The 18459-nt window shown below is 35.3% G+C and overlaps 1 protein-coding gene across 2 annotated transcripts in view; it reads left to right on the top strand.

Annotated features, from left to right (window-relative positions):
- Positions 1 to 18459, top strand: part of LOC145670294 (mediator of RNA polymerase II transcription subunit 25-like) — a 103602-nt gene that overhangs the window by 9139 nt on the left and 76004 nt on the right. Inside the window, exons 2-3 of one of the 2 annotated variants that reach the window (XM_081738756.1) lie at positions 11420 to 11563; positions 18077 to 18122. In XM_081738756.1, coding sequence (XP_081594882.1) covers positions 11442 to 11563; positions 18077 to 18122 — 168 coding nt within the window. In that variant the 5' untranslated portion in view covers positions 11420 to 11441. The remainder of the gene's footprint in view (positions 1 to 11419; positions 11564 to 18076; positions 18123 to 18459) is intronic. The other variant, XM_081738757.1, reaches the window with a different exon arrangement.

The raw sequence follows: 18459 nt of genomic DNA, 5'->3' as shown, positions 1-18459 counted from the left end.
GTCCTAATTAAATTGCTTAAAGAGAAATCGCGAGCTAAACATTATCCAAAAATGAAAATATAATTATTTATTTCCTTAGATTGAGAAGTGAGAAGTGAAACAAATAAAGCTTTAAGCAACCCCGTGGACTCACTTGCGCACTCGCTATACTATACATTGACTTTTCGGCTTATTTCGAAAATACCCGAACGACAGTCATCATTTAGACTGTTCTAACAAAGGAATTCCCATCCCCTGAAATGGAACCAGAGAAGGACAAAACTGCCTCTCCCGCTATTCGTAGCACTAAATGGTTCCCCGCCTCAAGAGAATGCCTTCTATATATATGAGAGGTTCGGAAAGATATCCAACTGTTTTTCTAGTAAAACTACCTATGGACCCATATAGATGGCATAGGCGGAATAAAAGAAAACGAAAGTAAAATCAGGTCCCCGTTCCCCTCTGTCTGTATCCTAAACGTTGCTGGCAACGGACAATGTTTCCAACTAACATTCGTTATCTATAAAGGAGGAAGATTTTTTTTTTCCATTTATATGCTGCAGAAAAGAATATGCAAGATTAATATATGGATTATACATGGTAAGTACAATATATCTTACATGAAATTATAATAATATTAATAATATATATCACATAACCTTTTACCTTTGAAACCAGCGCTGGTTTATCTTATACGTATATTGTAATTACAAATATACAAGGATACATTCATGTTTATATATATATATATATATATATATATATATATATATATAGTTACCTTGAAATATATATGAATAATAATTATAATAATAGAAATATATAAGAAACTAGCAAGTGGCCCTGAATGGGTCCGCTGCATAATTTAATGCTTTATTTTGCTTACTTTCTTCATTCCACCATTTCATTCATTACTCATAATCACCGTCTCCTTTAGCCTAATCGGCATAATCGTGGGACGTAAAACTCAGATTTCATTTTCTTCATTTTGCTTATTACTTATGGAAGAGGAGGTTTGCTGCAGGTTGTTCGATTGGTGAAATGTATTTCATTTTTCTTCGTCATGCTGGATTGATTTATAATTAGTGGTGAGTGTTATTTATTTTTTTATTTTATTTATTTATTTATTTATTTTTATTTATTTATTTATTTTTTTTGCAGTTAATTTTTCTGTATTACGTTAGATTTATAGTAGTGATTTTAATATTTATTGTGGTTTTCGACGTTATCTTCACTGGTTCTTGAGCGAGGGGTTTGGGGGAGCCCCCCCCCCCCATTTAGATCTCAAAATTGATAGTCACCGCGTTTCACCTGAATTGATTTCTTGGAAGAGTTTAGTGTTCTCAAGGATATTGCCCTTGTACGTAGCAATTGAAGAGTAAATTCTTGGTGAGTGTGGTAGATCATTTGGTTAGCAATCGTAATCTATTATCATTATTACGATATATGTGTGTTTGCTGGTGAAGTTAGATTACGATTGCTTATTAGATGGTCTGCAAAACTTGTCCAGAATTTACTTTTCGATTCATAGGATTATTTTTGGGAACTGATCTCTGAACTGTTCCGAGGAATCGGTTCCAATGAATGTTTGGCATAAAGTTCACTGATGGATGCTGCATTGTTCGAAACAAATCATTCTCTTGTGATGTGTTCTTCATAAGTCCCATTTTCACCAGAGCACAAGACAGCCTGACCCAGCCCGGTTATATGAATCAAATATGGTGGCCATTAATTATGATCCATAAAGATAAGTCTTTTTCGAAATATTGATTGAAGTATCTAATAAACAAGTACGACAAAGTAATAACAAACGTTTTTCTCTCCCCCATCCTTCTGTCCCACAGAGTAAGTATGGGAAGGACTGAACTCCAAGTCATGTTTCGAAATATATCAAAAGGATCGGATAGAACTGAGTGTTTAAAAAACTTGGAGTAATATTAACAACATTATTCTCGAAGTATTTCTATTGAAAGTTACAATGACGTAAATTCCGTGTAATGTATCGGCGGGAATAGTTTTTATAAATCGCGAGCCACCTTTTCCTCTCTATGTTGGACTGAGCGTTTGTGCTAAAACTCTTAAAAAATCTCTCATAAATGAATTGCATTCATCAGGCATTTGTATATCGTCTACACGTGTACAGGAAATAGCTTCAGGTCTTTGTCGGTGCTTGATAAATCAAAGTGACAAAATGGTGTGTCCTTCCACTCTTCGTCGAGATATTTTAACCGTTGCAGCATTAGATAATAGTGACTAATTTCCTTCTAGCACAACATCAAAGGATTTCACGGTATGAGCATTTCTATTTTTCAGCATCCTTCTAAGGATAACCCTGGCATTCGATGTGACCATGTCTCACTGGATAATGTCAATGTAAAAATGAGAACTGCTCGTGCTTTCCTCGATAATTATGCTCTAGTACCTCCTGCTTATAGAGTTTGTAGAGAAAGTTCTTCCACGAAGTGGATTTTTCACAGGAAAAAAAAAAAAAAAAAAAAAAAACTAGTTGTGTTGGCTTTAAGCATGCTTAACAAAATGACACTACTTGTACTTGATCTGTACACCATGCCTCGAAAACTGAAAACTCTGCAGAAATACCAAGTATATGCGCCTGCTTCCGTTGTCTAAGGAAGACTCTAAATCTGTTGCTATGATACGGCACGGAATGAATGTTGTACGAAAACTTACAGACAAACTCAATAAAGGACAAGTTTCGGTTCTTGTAATGGATCAACCACTATTTGCTTTGGGGAAACGAATTCAATGGAATTGGCCGGAGTTCGAAGATCATCAAATTCTGATTCTGGGAGGGTTACACATCGAACAAGCCTTCCTGCGTCTTATAGGCAAATAGTTAGGTAGAAATTTTATGCAAATCAGATGTAGCGACACCAGGGACCGCTGATAGTTTATTGAAAGTAACTCACATTACAAAAGCTCGTTTTGCTCATCAGATTACTCTGACAGTTTTACATCATTTGCTGCATGACGCGTATCAGAATTCTTCATCAGGGCAATCTTTCAATGACTGGTGAACTGAAAAGGAATCTTCGTGTCCAACGTTTAAATTTTGGATAATATATTAGCGTCTCGTGATTTTACTCTTAATTTACATCAGAGCCATACGTCAAGGAAATTTTAAGCTTTACATTGAAACACTAAAACTAACGGCGGAATGGTTTTTCGCAATGGACTACCTAAACTATGTTCGTTGGCTTCCCGTTCACATTTCAGATTTGAAGAAGGTGGAAGAAACACAACCTGAGATGGAAGAAACACATCCTGAGATTTTGAATGCTTTCGAAATGGGTTACTTTGTAATAAGAAAGACATCAAGACCTTTCTCTGCAATAGCTGTAGATCAGGCTCACGATCAGAATAACAAAGTTATAAAAGGGGATGGCGGGGCGATTGGTCTCTTACACGACGACAATGCTCTTGTCAAATGGATGGTAGCAGAACCAGAAATTAGTAGACTAATTAACTAATTCAAAATGTCATTAATGAATATGTTCCTGATAATAAGCAACATGAAGATTATTCCTCGATGCAAGAAAGATTTAAATCGTCTGTTGAAAAGATGAAAGAAGTTTCCATCGAATTGGGGAATCCGTTAGAAGAAAATAGTGGACTTTTTAATGTTGCTTTCAGAATCATCTATAGCGATGATATAATTGAATCCCTATATTCAGCAAAAGAAAAAGGGTCTAATATGTACAAGGAATTTGTACCAGAAAGATTAGTAGAATGTACCAAGCCATTCTTTTCGCCCATCAAAAAATCTTCCCTAGTGCTTCATTCTCCCTTCAAAAGAATAAAACAGAAATGAAATAAAATTACTTAAGATTCTCTCGGTTACTACGCGTCAGTGAAACAAGACAACTTGACTTGGATGAATTCTCTTCAGCACGAGAATCAACCAATTCCACCGTCTCTCTGCCATAGTTCACAATCCACAAAAAAGTCCAACTTAGTTATGCTTCTAGAAAGTGAAGCCAACATCAAAGAAGAAAAATTTCCAAATTCTTGTGATGTTTTATTATTTGATGGAGCGGTTTTGGTTCACATTTTGCGACCGGCATCAGTAGAAGCATTTTGTGATTATTTCCAGTGTTTCTTCAAATATGTTCAAAGAGAAGCAGACACATTCCATGCAAAGCGAGCGGGTTTGATATGGGATAAATGCTCTTCAAAGAGCATAAAATCTTCCACAAGAGAAATCAGTGGTGTAGGAATAAGTACAAAAGTAACACCAACTACACCAATTCCTAGAAGTGGAGCGATTTCCTTCGTAATGACGAAAATAAAGAAGAACTGTTCCTTTTTCTTAAAAAGTCTGTGTGTGAAAAAGAAGGAAGTAACTTTGAGGTAGCAACGAACAATGGATATCACATAGAAAGTTCAAGAAATCTTACAACATTTTTAGACAAATCATCAGGAAATCATTTAGAAGAAGCTGACAGTAGGATAATGTTACATTGATTTGATGCAACATTAAATGGACACAAGAAGATAGTTATCCGTACAGTAAACACAGATGTAATACTAGCTGTGTCGTTTTTCTACGACTTTGAGCGACACGGTCTAGAAGAATTATAGATATTTTTCTGCACCAAGAAACATAATCGATTTCTACCAGTTCATAATATTTCAAAAGCATTAGGAAAAGAAAAATCAGTTGCGTTACGAGGCTTCCACGCGTTTACAGGATGTGATACAGTGTCATACTTTCTCGGACATGGAAAAATATTAGCATGGAAAACATGGCTTTTGTATCCAGAGGTGACCACAGCTTTCCTAACAATTTCACACCCTGTAATCAACATAAGCGAAGATTGTTTTAATTCACTGCGACGATATGTTGTCCTATCATATTCAAAAACATGTGAAAAATTTAAAGTTATTGAAGCCCGGCGAGAAATCCTTGTGCAGTGCTTCCTCCAATTTGTGATGCCTTGCTTCTTTACACGAAGCGTGCAGCATACCAAGCTGGACAAATCTGGGACCAGGCAATAAAGAAGACAGCACATATTCCTTCACCAGTAAACTGGGGATGGACTGACAATGGAAGTGAACTTTCTGCAACATGGACGTCCATTCCAGTTGTATACAAAGCATGTAGGAAACTCTTTTTGAAATGTGCATGCAAGACATGTACCAAAAGATGTCGTTGTAGAAGTGCAAGCGTCCCGTGCTGCTTTTCGTGTTCTGTGTGTAGGAGAACATGCGGAAAGATAATGAAAACTGAAAACGAAGATCTAGACCAATAAACTGTACACGTAGAAAATCCAAAAGATATATTGTGAATTTCGAAATATCAAACCAAGTGTTTGTGTTGTTTCTGTTCTTACAATACGAAAGAAATTATTTACTTTCTAATTTATAACAATATATTGCTTTATGTAATTTCCTTATAATATTGTAAAGGATATAAAGCCAATGTCTATGGTTTAAAGACATGAACTTACTTCTTAGTCTTCCTGTGCAGTTCTCTTTCAATTCAGATGAAACCATAAAACTTTTCTATCGTGAAGCTACGAACGTAATTTCTTAAGATATTCTTAAAGGAGCAGTTCGAGTTAAAAACAAGTTTGGTGCAATAGAAAGAGAAACAAAAAATAAGAGACCCGTATTTTTTTATATCTTGATAGGCCGTCTCGTTCAGCTTCTATAGGCATTTGTTTTTGATGAATCGTAAATGGTGACGTCATGGGTGGTATACGCGAGAAACTAAATGTGAGTCAGCAACCATTCCCTTGTATGCAGCTGATAAACCTTTAATAGTGCATTGGATTTAATAGATTGTGTTTTGGATTTGTTAGCAGTCTTGTTCTGTGTTGAATTCATGAGGGAATTTTTTGTTAGTTGTTTTTCCTATAGTATTAGTATAAAAAAGAGTAGAGAGAGAGCAGTAATTACGTTTGTTGTGCGAAACAGTGTTTCTTCCAGACATGTTTTTAGGGTGGCACTGTATCCCGGAGCTCTGAGAGATTCCCCCGGAGGAGACCAAAATAATACGTCTATAATGTAATAAATATAATGGTACTGTGTAAAAATAATGTGCCTCTCCGAATACTAAGTGTCCCTTCCCCCCCGGATTTTTTTTCTGAAAGAAACACTAGTGTGAAGTAGAAAACACGTGTTAGTACAGCGCGTGCTGTGTCTGTGAAGTGAAGTAGAAATGCCTAACAGCTGCTGTGTTTTCGGTTGTAATTCTTGTGCAGTTGAAGCTGAGAACGTAAAGTAGGCCTATCTTTTCTTACGCTTCTAAGTCGTGAGGAATCACCAGATCGATATAAATTATGGTCCAAGAAAATCAATGGGAAAAAATGTACCAAATAAAATCACTCGTGTTCCAAACATCTTGAAGAGCCTGCCTTCGAGAAGTCAAGTTTACTGAAAGAAAAGTCAATGCCAGTGGCGGATCTAGGCTGGGGCCGGGGGCCTAGGCCCCCAGTTTTTGAGTGAGAAAATTGATTTAAGCTATTATTTAGATATTTTTGAAAGTTTTTAGTAAACATGATATACATATCATAGTCTGGGTTCTGACCCTCCCCCCCTGAGTTTTTACTGTCTAGATCCACTTCTGGCTAATACCAGGAGAATTATTTACACGCAAACTGAGAAAGAATGCTGTTTCAAGTATATTATTGAAAGGTTTAAAATCCGAGCCATTGAACGAGCACCGATCTATGTCCAGTTACCAACGTACAAATATCGTACAAGACGCAATTGATGGTTGTAGTCAAGACGAGGCATTAGAGGGTAATAGAGACGATGTCACTCATGATTCTGAAGATACTGCTTTAGAAATAAGCTATACAATGTGAATTAGGGAGTGAAATATACGGGCTTGTAGAAGGAATCAGTGACGATGACTGTTCCTCAAGACATTGATCCATCGTTTAATTTCTCTATATCATGTGACAATGATGATGAAACGGGTGATGAGAGTTGTTCCGCGGACAGGTATGAGAATAAAAGAAATTTAACCGGTGAAGTGTTTTTCGTATTCTGGCAAACTTTACAGATGTTATTTCATTTTTGCCTCATATGTTACGCTCCTGTACATACCTTAAAGCACAAAATTATAGGGTCAGCGTTAAAAATTGCAACAAAACGTGAAAATGAACGTACTTATGTTTGTGAATCGGAAGAATGATTAAAGCAAAGGTACTTAGGTGTTGCAGCAATCTCGTCCGCCATCTATTTACATATTGGTTTCGATTTTTTTTTTTTTTTTTTTTTTTGAAACGCTGAACTTAGGCTTTATAGGATACGTTTTATAATACTATAAAAACGTTTGTACAGCCCACCATCAGATATCATTTTCTACATGCAGATGATATTTGTAAGTCTTTGCAATCAGTTCTGGAAAAGGAAACCGCACTTAGAACGTGCCACCGCACCTCTCACAAACGAAATGCTTGGCACTGTGTAGTATGTAAGCCTGCTCTCGCTTCTTGCCCACCTATGACGTCATCACAAAATCTTTCTTCCTCTGTTACTCGCTAACGACTGAACGTATCGCGATCAAACAAACACCATTCCTTTTAGAATTTTCAACTCTACAAATGGAAATAAATTGTAAAAAATGCACTTTTAAGTCGAACTGCTCCTTTATACTTGGTTCATGTGTGAAAGTGAATGGTAACAGAGTAGGTGATATTACTTTGTACGCATTCGTTTACAAATCTAGATACTCGGGTCAATATTTCAAAAGAAACTAATCTTTATGGATCGTAATTAATGACCGCCATATTGGATTCATAACCGGGCTTGGTCAAGCTACTTTATGCTTCTGGTGAAAGTGGGACTTATGAAGAACACATCACAAGAGAATGATTTGTTTCGTACAATGCAGCATCCATCAGTGATGTTTTATTACAATAAAGAAACTCTCATTCGAAATTCGGGAAAATCAATCGATTCCACGTGAATCTTTATATTATCATAACTTCGTTGTTTATTTACCAATCTAAATGAACTATACACGACACGAAAGACAATTTAACACTCTGAAAAGTTATACAACATCTTTTTCGATAATCCCAGCTGTTTACTTGTTATTTTAAAAACTATGAGTAAACTCCATCATAAGAAATGCAAAGTTCCAAACTAAATAATTTCAGAGTTAGGTAAAAACTTTTGCTAATTTATTAAACCTTGTTATCTTCTACGTCGTTTAGTTTTGAATCGTGAAGATTGGACTATTAGTTAAGAAGATATAGGCCTCTAAAACCAACACTATGAATTCGCAGAGGCGGCCATCTTTCATAGCCGCCATATTGGATTCTGGCCACCTGTTGGAGTGGGGCCATTTCGATTCCTGCTTAGTTGGATCAAGGGAGCAACATATCCGAGTGGCACCTTTTTAACACATAGTGCAGGATACTTCCCGTAAGCTCCCCCTACTATAGAGAACCATTACGTCTTTTCTTTGCTTTTTCGACAAAATCGACTTAGTATCTTTATAAATCATATTTTATGAGCGACGCTGTATTCCTCTGTACAAGTTATGGTCTTGTATGGACTTTTGCGTTTCGGGTAGAAAAACGATGGATTAAAAAAAAAAAAAAGACTTATTGAGGCTTAAAATCAAATCAAAATATTACTACGCAAAAGTGAGTGGGTACCTGAATGGGGTTTAGAGGTGTAGGGAACTTAATTTCTACATTTTTAAATGTCTCCAAAATATAAAGGACATTGCAGATATCCGTAATAGCTGCTTCATAGAGGTACACGATGTCACAGTCTCGGAAAATTATACTGAAGTCTTAAAATCCACCTCAAAAGTAGTTTCGATCCAAAACGAACACTTTGCAAAGCTCCCATTTTTAAACATTTCCCAAATATGTCTTAACGAAGTTTTGAAGACGTTACAGGTGTGTTTACGGATAACCGAAAGTCGGTACATCTAACGTTACTGAAGTATGGGGAAATAAAGAGCAACACAATGGCATGTGGGGTTTGCGTACTAGATGATACCATTTTGATAAATTACTGAGGCTTAACATCACCTCCAATAACAGTTGTAAGCCAAAACAAACGTTTATCCGTGTGGGATTTGGGAGTACCATGGGGCTCGTGAAACTTCCAGTTTTAAATATTTCCGCAATGACTGTCCCTCTTACTCGTGTACTCCAGTTTCAGTGCATCTCACCAAACTAAGGATTTTACTGAGTTAATTCTTATATTCTCTACACCAGTCAGTGCAGGGATGCCAGACTCATGAACAGGTAGACATTTACTTGAGTGACAGATAGTGCAGTTACATATATCATGTTTCCCCAAAAATAAGACCGAGCCTGTAATAATAATAATAATAATAATATTGTTATTGTTCTAAATAATATTAGGGTTTATCAGTGTACAGTTAAATATTTGTGTATATTTATTGTGTGTAAAGTAACTGTTTAGAGTTGTGCACTGTGGGCGGATATTTTGGGATAGGTAAGACTTATATTACATGCAATCTGAACAATTATGCTAAGGCTTATTTTTTGGTTCGGTCTTATTTTTATGGAAACACTATATTTTAAGCAGCATATAACATGTAATAAATGAAAATGGAATGAAATGTGACTATAACAGTAAAATACAATGCTGCAAACAAAACATGTACAATAGCAAGTCCTGACGAGCACACGTGATAACCTAATAATGATGCTTTTGTAGCAGAGAGATTGTGTTGCACAGTTTTTCTGCAATATGATAGCTTCTCTTTGTGGTGTTGTCAGTTCAAAGATATGTGCAAAACCCATACTCTTGGTCATTTGCTGGTTCGTGTGCACGAATAAAAACTTGTTTTGTAACATATTGCACAAAGACTTGCCAGGGATAAGTAGCACGGGTTGATTTTCTTTCCTTTCCAAATCAAATGTTATTTCTACACACTCTTTATTTCTCTTTTCTTCCGACTTCAGTGGCATTGAAGAAAATCGCAGCACACTTGTCCAAAAAGATGTTGGACAAGAAACTTCCTTGCGAGATATGTACACACAGTTTGAATCACTTTTCTTCCTGCTCTTAATTGTAGAAGCAGTTGATTATCCTCACTAAATTCATACATTGGACAGTTAATTCACTTTTTCATAATACACACTTCTCACGCATATGTCAGTTCTCTTGAATACGTTGTCTGACAGAGCACTCTATTTTTCACCTAAGCGATCCAGTATCCAACACGCAACTGTTCGTTTCAGAGAACAGTGCTGAATTGAGGTATTGCTATGAGCTGGTTTCAGCGGTAGGTATATTCGAATATGGCTGATAGTGCTGCTTTGTACAAATTCATACAATGGAGTTTTATGTTGACGTGCACATTAATACACTAATGACATATAGTTATCAAGGCTTGTTTTTGTACATGTTTGTTTGTAATATTATATTTTCATTTTCACTTAGTACTTGTTATATGCTGCGCAAAGTACATGCCATTGTACTGTACCTTGACATCATTTTATACGTAACTTTGCGATGTTAAAATTTGTATACCTGCAAACTTTGAAAGTTCAATTTTGTACTGTAAGTACAATATGGACTATAGGTCTTTTAGCGTACGTTTCAGAATTTTCGTACTTCCTCCACCATCAAGAGGTATTCAATTACAAATATTGGCAAAATTCCGTATGTAGTCATACTTCTAATGCCCTATAAAATCATCACTATTGATTTCTACGATTTTGTATTTTGTACATTACCGGTATGTGAAGACAAATACGAAGTCCGCACGTGACATGGGAACAAGTTGTTAGCACTGCATTAAAGGTTACTTTATTACTTTTCCAGTGATGTTTTTCCCATGTCTGTGCCACTTTCCATTTCTGAGATATTGCCTTTCGCGTGCAACTTTTCTCATGAGTTTGTACACACCATGTTCGAAATATAGCCACCGTTGGCAAACGAAATGGAAACCTGTACTTCCAATTAAAAAAGAAATATGTATCAAGGTGTGCAAAGTATTAGAATTTTCATATCTTCGCAACGGATTGATATATCAGATTGCTTAACAGTTTAATGATCTTTGCCTTTTTAAAACCATATGCATGATTAGACGTGATACTTATGTGAGCACTTTCTCGAAATAAAACTTTTCGAAAAACTCTAATTTTCAATTCTTTATGACTCTTCCTACTCGTTTGAAATACTCCATATCACACTAACCTTCTTCGAATGCTCATTGCACCGTCTGTCTCACTTGCATTATTATTGTTGTAGAGGCATCTAAAGTTCTAATATTCGTGATATTGTAGTTTCATTAGTTTGCAGCACTGAATAAAAAGTGCAGCATTCTCAGTTTTTTGTTCAATACATAGATTTGAAATATGTAATAATCTGACGTAGAATCATTTGAAAAATATAACTTTGTTAGGTTGGCAACATTGTTAAGTTCTATTAGAGTGATCTAATATAGAATACTTCTTTTTTCTCGTTGCAGAAATAATAAATAGTTGTGCAAGATGGTCGTCGGTACAGGAGAGATCGGCCTCCTGGCTGATGTTGTTTTTGTTATTGAGGGGACAGCTATAAACGGAGCATATTTGAACGATATGAAGACTAATTATTTAATCCCCACACTGGAGTAAGTATCATTAATATATATTTGATTATAGCTTTAGCCAATAAATCATTCGTTACTCTCACTTGTTGCAAAGAAATAAATCTATGAGAAAAAATTAATAAAAAATACAGAAAAAAGTACTCTAAGCGTCTTTCTATAGTAATTTTCAATCTAATTTTCGGTTGTTATCAAAGCACTTCAATATTGAAGCGTGACCTTGCGTAGCTCAGAAATTTGATATTTACATCATTATACGTTGGGGTATCGGAAATTGAATTATCCCCCAGAAGTATTGAGTGATTTTAATCTAACTTGTTTGTGTAGACATTAGACCTTATTTACATGATTTAGTGAAAATTATTTGTATGTCATTTACTTTTTTTTTTTTTTACGTTATCAGTAAGGTTTGGTGCTAGTTGTCAGTAAGGTGCAAAATGGAGAAGATAGAAACTCGTAGCATAATTAAGTTTCTGCGTTTCAAGGGTTACAGCACCCAACAAAACAATGACAGAATTAAGCTTGTGTATGGTGGTGATTGTCCATCCTGTGACATTGTCGTGAAATGGAAGAGGAAATTTCCAAACAGGTCATATGTTTCTTACAGATGAGTCAAGACTTGGATGCCTATCAATACAGACGATGACGCTACAGTGAGGAAAATCGAAGAGCTGATCCTGGAAAACCTACGAAGAACCATCCATAACATCACACAATAAAATTGCCCCAGTTATGATACTGTGTGGAAAATAATTCACGAAGAATTGCACCTGTCTTAAATTGCAACATGTTGGATTCCGCGTTTGTTGACTTTCTTTAAGACAAACACAGCGTGACATGTTGAGCACTTGTTTAATTTTTTCGAGTAAGCTGAAGGTGATTTATTTTGTCCGTCTTGGTAACTGTGAACGAATGTTGGATCTACCTATACAATCGTGAGACAAGAGAGATAATAGAAACACTCCTCTTCACTCCCCCCCTTCCCCCCCCCCCAAAAAAAAAGACAAAGGTGGGAAAGTGTGATGGTAAGGTCATGCTGTTATGGGCTTTCCTTCAGACTACCATTAGAAGGGTGTTACTATCATTGGCACATACTACTGCTCACTTCTGAGGAAGATGGGAGAGGTTTCTAAGCAAAAGCGTCGTGGTATACTTCTTAAGTATGCGTACTAATGGGGTTCATCTCCTTTGGGGACAACGCATCCGGTTATTCATCCCAAGCAGCGTCAATGAAATCTGCTAGATGCAGCATTGAAATATTGTCGCATCCACCTTATTCTCCTGATCTTATACCAAGTGACTTTCAGTTTCCTGGAATCCATTTTGGGTTCGCCATTTTGACACAGAGATGACGTCATGATGGAAGTCGAACAGTGTTTTTCCATGTAATATGCAGAGTTGTACAATAACGGCCTTCGAAGAAAATAAAACAAAAAAAGGGAGAAATGTCTATCTCTGCACGGAGACCATGTAGAGAAGTCTTAAAAGAGGACTAAAACTCAACTCTGTTCCTATTGATGGTGATAATAAACTTTCCCGTACCTCCTTATATGATGCGTGTAAGTCAGACACACTTAGATCAAGATTAATTACTAAATTAAATAGTATAGGAATTGTAGGTTGAGTTCTAATATGAGAAGATAAAGAAAGAATATTAGATTTAGATAATATTTCAACTAGGTGCTGATGTGTCTTTGCATTTTAGATAGAATGTAACCAAATGTATAAAGGTGTTTGATATGAAGGCAGTAGCTGAAATCGTATAAATGTCTGGATCCATAAAAATCTGGCACATCATTACTTAGCGAATGGGATATTGTACTCTCTACGAATCTCAGGTAAACCAGGTGACGATGATGTCGTTTTTAGTACATTATTTGAATTTTCTCACTCGCCGGCTCTCGAATCCTCTTTCACTGGCTTGGTGTTTCTTCCATCTAATTGCAAAATTGCTTCTTAGTTTTATTACAGGAAAATATCTTTATTTTCGATTCAGCGAATGTTTACGCATTGAGACTTTTTATTTATTTATTTATTTTATTTATTATTATTATTATTATTATTATTATTATTATTATTATTATTATTATTATTATTATAAGTTTGGTGTTTGAAGAATTCATATAATGTGTTTGTGCTTCTTTGTCAAAGTTTGTGTGATTGCCTGTAGCACTAGTGAATGATCACAATTTATTATCAAATTCAAAATAAAAATATTATAAATTATATTAAATACGCCATATGAAAACTGTTTTAAATCGTGTTATAATAGGATTAGTTTTATGAGAGAGGTGAAGAAATGTTAGTTTGGTTATACGTAAGTAAAGATAGAAAATTAAGTTATAATTACAAATAGATACTATAGGGTAGGGTCAAGTGGGGAACTACTTGGGTTAGGAATATGGTAAAAACACCATTATGTACGTTACACAAACATCTTTGGAAATAACTTACGTTTACTTTTTGTTATCATATTCAGTTTTCCTGAAAAAAATGAAAACATGTGTTTCAAAATAGCCCCTACATTTGGAACTAGTTTGAAACAGCAGTGGGGCTATTGTGAAACACCTGTATAACTTACAGGATTGAAGACTCTGAAGATTACTGATGGCTATAATAAAATGCTGTGGGTGTAATGTTTCACGTGACAAAACTTGGTGTAATTATCTTTGATAATTACTCGGTTATTGCCCATCAAAAATTAAATGAAAAATAACTCTTCTTTTGATACTTACCGTATTAGTAATAACTTTGCAAGTGAAGATGAAAAGCAGGCTTACAGTTAAGAGAAATTACTTTCATATCCTGTGTTCACCAAAAATTCTTTTGTTTCAATGAAAAACTCCGTATCATGCAGTTCGTAATTGAACACGACACCATTAAACACGGAAAGAAAGTGAACTTTTACAGTTGTGCTGAACAATAAACGTAGACACACTTGTTGCATCAAATGAAAGGTTCCAAGATTATCATGTTCTTATTGGAGTACCTTCTACCCTTTTTCGCTTCAAACACATCAACAATCCTCTGAAAATAGTGCTTATATCTATCACCAGACGTTGAACTTTGACGTATGGATGACTCTAACATTAAACTGATGTCTTCTTTGCCCCATCATTGTACTATTTTTCGGAAAACGAAAGAGGGGAAACTTTAATTTTCGATTTTCCCACGTACCCTTTGTAAACATTTTGAAGATATACGTTAAGAATACTCGGCCTGCACTTGATTCTGGTTATCACAGCTCTTCGTGTATGAATAAGCATTTAAATAATAATAATAATAATAATAGTTGATATGAAGTAATTATCCTTCGGCAGAGTGATGGACTTACATACGAAATTGAGCTTCTGCACAGATATATAGTTATCATTCTCATTTTTGGTACAGGAGATCCGGTTTCTATTCGTGGCCGAGGCTCATTTGGTGTGCGTTCCATATAGTCTTTCAAGCAAAGGGTACGATATCAGGACTCGAGTTGCGCAATAAGAGTTATATATCCTTAAAGAGCATCAAGTAGTTAATTAACAAGTTATTAGGTGCAGTCCGCCAACAGGAAAAAAAAAAAAAAAAAAATGTGATGGGACTTCAAGGGTAAATTGGGGCCTATGACAAACACAAGAAAGAAAGAAAGCGTTTCTCCCGTCTTTCCTATGTATTTGAGAAAGTGAGATAGCGATTGAAACAATATATTCAAATCACACAATTGATGCGGAGAGTAGAAAAGATCGAATGATCCAAACAAAAGCAGTTTGTACAATGTTCATATTTTGCAACAACGAACAAAGACAACGAGCTTTCCGACAAATTTGTTCCTGCGAATGTCACATTCACGAAGAAACTGATCCCGGCGGATGCACAGGACTAGTGCAGCCCCTGGATGTGTACTTTTTCAGTCCTTACGAGAACTTTGTAAAATTCGTCACTGACACAATCCCAGGAGACGAACACCTGCAACCGTTACAAGTTCTTGAATTTCCAATCGTTTAAGCTGTATCAGTTCTGTATTCTCCTGTTCTGCAACATGGTTCGATTTGCTTTCTACAAAGCAGGATACCTGGATATCGAACTGGATACATTCCAGACACTCATTCAGTACTTCTTCGACTCCCTTATCACTGAATTGTGCTACTATTCCGAGTTGATTGCTATTGTAAGATGTGCACATTCTACAGAAACTGCTTTTGTTTGGATCATTCAATCCTTTCTACTCTCCACATCAACTTATGGCTTGAGCTTGTCATTTGAATCGCTATCTACCTTCCCAAATACATAGCAGAGACTGAATAAACGCTTTCTTTCTTGTGTTTGCCATAGGCTCCAATTTACATTTGAAGTCCCATCACTTTTTTTTCTATTGGCGAACTGTAGCTAATAACTTTGTAAGCAGTTGATAATAGCAGCGAACTGCAACTATTTGATGCTCTTTAAGGGTATATAACTTACTGTGCAACACGAGTCCTGATATTGTATCCTTTGCTTGTTAGTGCTGAAAGGGCATTCAACACCAACTAAGTAGTCAAATCAGTCGTGTGATAAAGAAATAAAGCGAAACAGTACTATAGGAAATCATTCTAAACGAACTCTGCTCTAAAGCTGTGAACATACAGCTCCAGAATCATGTGTTGTTTTTGTGAGCGGTAAGAGATCGAGCCTTATATGAAGACCAGTGCAATCATCGAACATTATGCTCCTTCTTACGATCAAACCACCACCTTCATAATGATCTCTCTACCTAAAGTTGGTGGTTACTATCGTATATTGGATTCTTTGTACATTACTACACATTAGAAAATAAAATTTGAAGGCTGATTCTGGATATAAATAAGGTTTGTCAAGCGAAACTTCCAAGCACAGCAAACCTTCAAACAATATTTGGTGTGACAACAACAAGCTTTAAAGACGATTGATGCTGATAAGATGAAATCGCCTGGTATTTCGGCCGAGATAGCACACTTGCATAACCTTATTTGAATTGTATTCCACCTCTTTGGAATCGTAAGTCATAGTCGTAACAGAACATTTTAGAATGTGCATGAGTCTGAGTACTTATATTTGAGTTTGTTGTCTCCCCATAGCAAAATGTTTAAATGTCTTTGAGTTGCGACAAGATGTTGGATAACAAGTCATTTTTTACAAATAGTTTTTACCTAAACTGTTGTTAAATATGTACTTCATCCTTATTACGTCATGATTCCTTTTTGCATAATGTGTATTTATTTTTTCTCTAAACTATCTTTCTCTTTCGTTTCCCGAGAAATCGTAGAACAGTGGGACAAAGAAGACTTCGGTTTAATGCTAGAGTCAGTTTAAATCTCTAGCCTCTTCTCAGATCTCTCTTTCTTATAAGAAAAATAACTCATGTATTAGTCAAACCTTTTGAAATAGAGAGTCTTGCGTAGTAACTCTTTCTCTACTGTAAACGCTTATCCGATTGCAATCAACCTGTAAACAAACTAACTTTCTGTGTTAGGTCATTCACAGAATCTACCGTTTTCGACTTTGTCCGTAAGGAAATTAATAAAGATCATTTCATAAAGTCATTAACAAATATCGATTTATGAACTTTATACAAAGATCTCACGTTCAATGGATATGTCGTTTTATGTGCCACGATAATTACTTTCTACTACAGAAACTTAGGGAACATTGTTTGGAGGCTGCTTGCAGAATGGAGTACTGAAGCCCGTGAAAACATAGATTCATGCTTATCGGATAAAGAAATACGGTGAAATTCATGTGACAACGAAAAGATTGTATGAAATATTTAGTAACATTCATAATTTTTGAACACATACAGCGGATTTCTGGATGTGAGATTGTACTCAATCCTCACTTATTCTTCGATGTTGTACGTTTGTGTACATACCAGTACTTTCTTCTAAATTAAGTGATTACTTACTAAACTTGCTGGTTGCTTACGATTTTACTATAACATACGTAGGTGCAAAAATACTTGTATTTGTTTAGAAGCACATTACATTGATAGAAAATAATTTTTGATATCAGGATTAACTTTCTTTCGACTTTATCAACTAAGATTTGTGCAACAATTTGTAAAATAATATAATTGATCTTAGTTCTTAAGTTTCTAAATAATTATATTTTCAGATATATATGAGAACTGTTTTGTGTGTCCTTTAGGGAAACTCCCGAACAATTAAGCGAAGCTTATTAACCGATAAGAGATGATCCTACTGTCACATGTTGCCTATTTCACATATACAGTGGCATATAATGAAATGAAAACATTTGGCTCTTAACTTTTTTTCTCGGAAATTATGTCGTTCTACAGTTTCATTTAAGAAATACCTAAAACCACTTATATCAAGAATAATTTTCTGAATAAGTCAATGAAACTACCTTAAGGCTTTGGTTCAATTAAATTAATGAAAAGTAAATTAATAAATAAAGGAAATCGTAAAAGGATTTAATAATAGTAACATTTCATTTGTTGGAAGTATAGATTATTTAATAATTGATTGTAGATCAAATATTGTTGAAGATAATTTTGACCAATAAACAATTCTATTTCAGATACTTCAGCCAGGGATCCCTTGAAGACAAGGATTATGTGTCGGAAGTAAGTACGGGAACTGTATTCGATTCGCTTGATTTTCTAGACATGGTGGATGGGTCAGCATTTTCATCAGGCAAGTTGGATTGAAATCGAATTTGACTTTTAAAGAGGAGATGATATGCAACAGCAGAACATACTATAATATCTTTTTTTTTATAATATACTTTATGAAAATTTATAAGTTCATGATAAAAAATTACATGGCTCATAAATTAGTAATTTCATTGCTGTGGTAACTAGCATCACATCCGCCGGATAGAAGTAAAGAATATAACAATTAAATCTTTTTTCTTTCGTGAGAATCGTTAAAAAATATTAATTTAAAGGATATATTTTAGTA

This window comes from Thermobia domestica, chromosome 14, assembly GCF_964235325.1.
Source record: "Thermobia domestica chromosome 14, izTheDome1.hap1.1, whole genome shotgun sequence".
NCBI classification, from domain to species: domain Eukaryota; kingdom Metazoa; phylum Arthropoda; class Insecta; order Zygentoma; family Lepismatidae; genus Thermobia; species Thermobia domestica.
Note: the sequence above shows the minus strand (reverse complement) of the source record. Positions and strands in the feature narration are given on the sequence as shown.